The sequence below is a fragment of the Morone saxatilis genome, unplaced genomic scaffold, assembly GCF_004916995.1.
Source record: "Morone saxatilis isolate NCDOM2014 unplaced genomic scaffold, NCSU_SB_2.0 Contig7, whole genome shotgun sequence".
In the NCBI taxonomy this organism is placed as follows: Eukaryota; Metazoa; Chordata; class Actinopteri; family Moronidae; genus Morone; species Morone saxatilis.
In genome coordinates, this window is record NW_023340246.1 from 2962387 (window position 1) to 2963846 (window position 1460).

The following is a 1460-nucleotide window of genomic DNA, read 5'->3' on the forward strand; positions in this document are numbered from 1 at the left end:
AGCACACTGTAGGGACAAGAAGAACACTGATTTCTGACTGGAGGGGACTTTAAGATAAATCTAATGAGTATATCCAAGTCAAACTGCAGTTATAATCTGAAGAACATGCTGTTAAATTGTAGCTATTGTCTTAAGCACTCTACAGTAGTTCTATTGATGCTTTCCTTTGAAGCCTTACTTTTCATATGTACTGGCTGTCGTCTTGTCTCCATTGTTGTCCATTTTTGTGACCCTGAACATTTTATAACCATGTTTGTCGTCACCTTTCATGCCCTCCCAGGTCCTGCTACGTAGTTTTCCCGTGCCAGCAGATTGTCTTGAGTTTAGGCTGTCTGATGGGTTTGGTAATGTTTGCTCGCTATGGAGAGAACAGCCCTCTGGACAAGGGCTATGTCAAAACTAATGACCAGGTAAACACTCATTTGCCTCTATGGTTCCCCAAAGTGGAGTGAATGTACAGCGTTTTTGTTATTCTTGAGTCTGGAGGTGCATCCTAATGTTTAGTTTCTTTGTGCAGATGGTGCTGTACTTTGTGATGGATGTGTTCAAAGATTTGCCCGGCCTCGCAGGACTGTTTGTGGCCTGTCTCTTCAGTGGAGCTCTCAGGTAAATGACCTTAGAAAACAGACAAAGTAAAGGATCATGTGCTGTTAAAGGCTTGCTCACAGTCAGTTACCAGGTTGTTGGAGGACAACTTGATTATAACAGCGAAGCTGATTCACAACTTGTTAGACTTCTACCTGGTTCTTCACAACATATTGTTTGGTTGTTTAGTTTATCAGATGAATTTATAATATTTGGCATCATCCCTATCAATAAAAAAATAAACCCTGGCAATAACATGCCTGTTTGACAGACTAGATTATTTTATGTACTGAGTATCAAAGTATCAAAGGCAAAGAGCAGTAACTATAGGAGCAGAGAATCTGAGAAAAAACTGTAAAACAGTTTGTACTAATTGGAATGCCTTCATTTTACCACTCTTAGGATTATTTTTTACCCCATTTTTTTTTCTATTGAACACACAATACATAAAAAATGCAGATGCTGCTATGTCAGAGGCTTTCACTTGATACAGCCATTTTGCTTTCTACAGCATAGAGAGAGTGCAGTTTAGTGTTGAGTACAGAAACTACACAGCCAAAGTGCAGATACTGTGTTTTTGGCTTTCAGGTCAGTTTTTGTAGTTAGTGCACGTTTTAAAAACTTTCACAGAAATTACACATTTCTATGGCAGAATATTTTTTTATATAGTAAAACCAATTTAATTTTTTTTTCTCCTCAGTCCACTTTTAGCACAACATGGCATCAACCATGACAGTTTCACATTAGGTAATCCCTGCTCCATGCAACAAGAGGTGATAAATATGAAGTCATAAATTATTTGTTAACCCTTTAAGCGCCAAAGTCGCAAAATTGCGACAGGACACGGTACTGAATTAAACAGCTGTTTTCTCCGT

The 1460-nt window shown here is 38.5% G+C and overlaps 1 protein-coding gene across 6 annotated transcripts in view; it reads left to right on the top strand.

Moving 5' to 3' along the window:
* slc5a6a (solute carrier family 5 member 6a) overlaps positions 1–1460 on the top strand; it is a 20022-nt gene that overhangs the window by 14547 nt on the left and 4015 nt on the right. For all 6 annotated transcript variants that reach the window (XM_035678479.1, XM_035678476.1, XM_035678475.1 and 3 more), the window contains 2 exons: positions 281–410; positions 518–606. In XM_035678479.1, coding sequence (XP_035534372.1) covers positions 281–410; positions 518–606 — 219 coding nt within the window. The remainder of the gene's footprint in view (positions 1–280; positions 411–517; positions 607–1460) is intronic.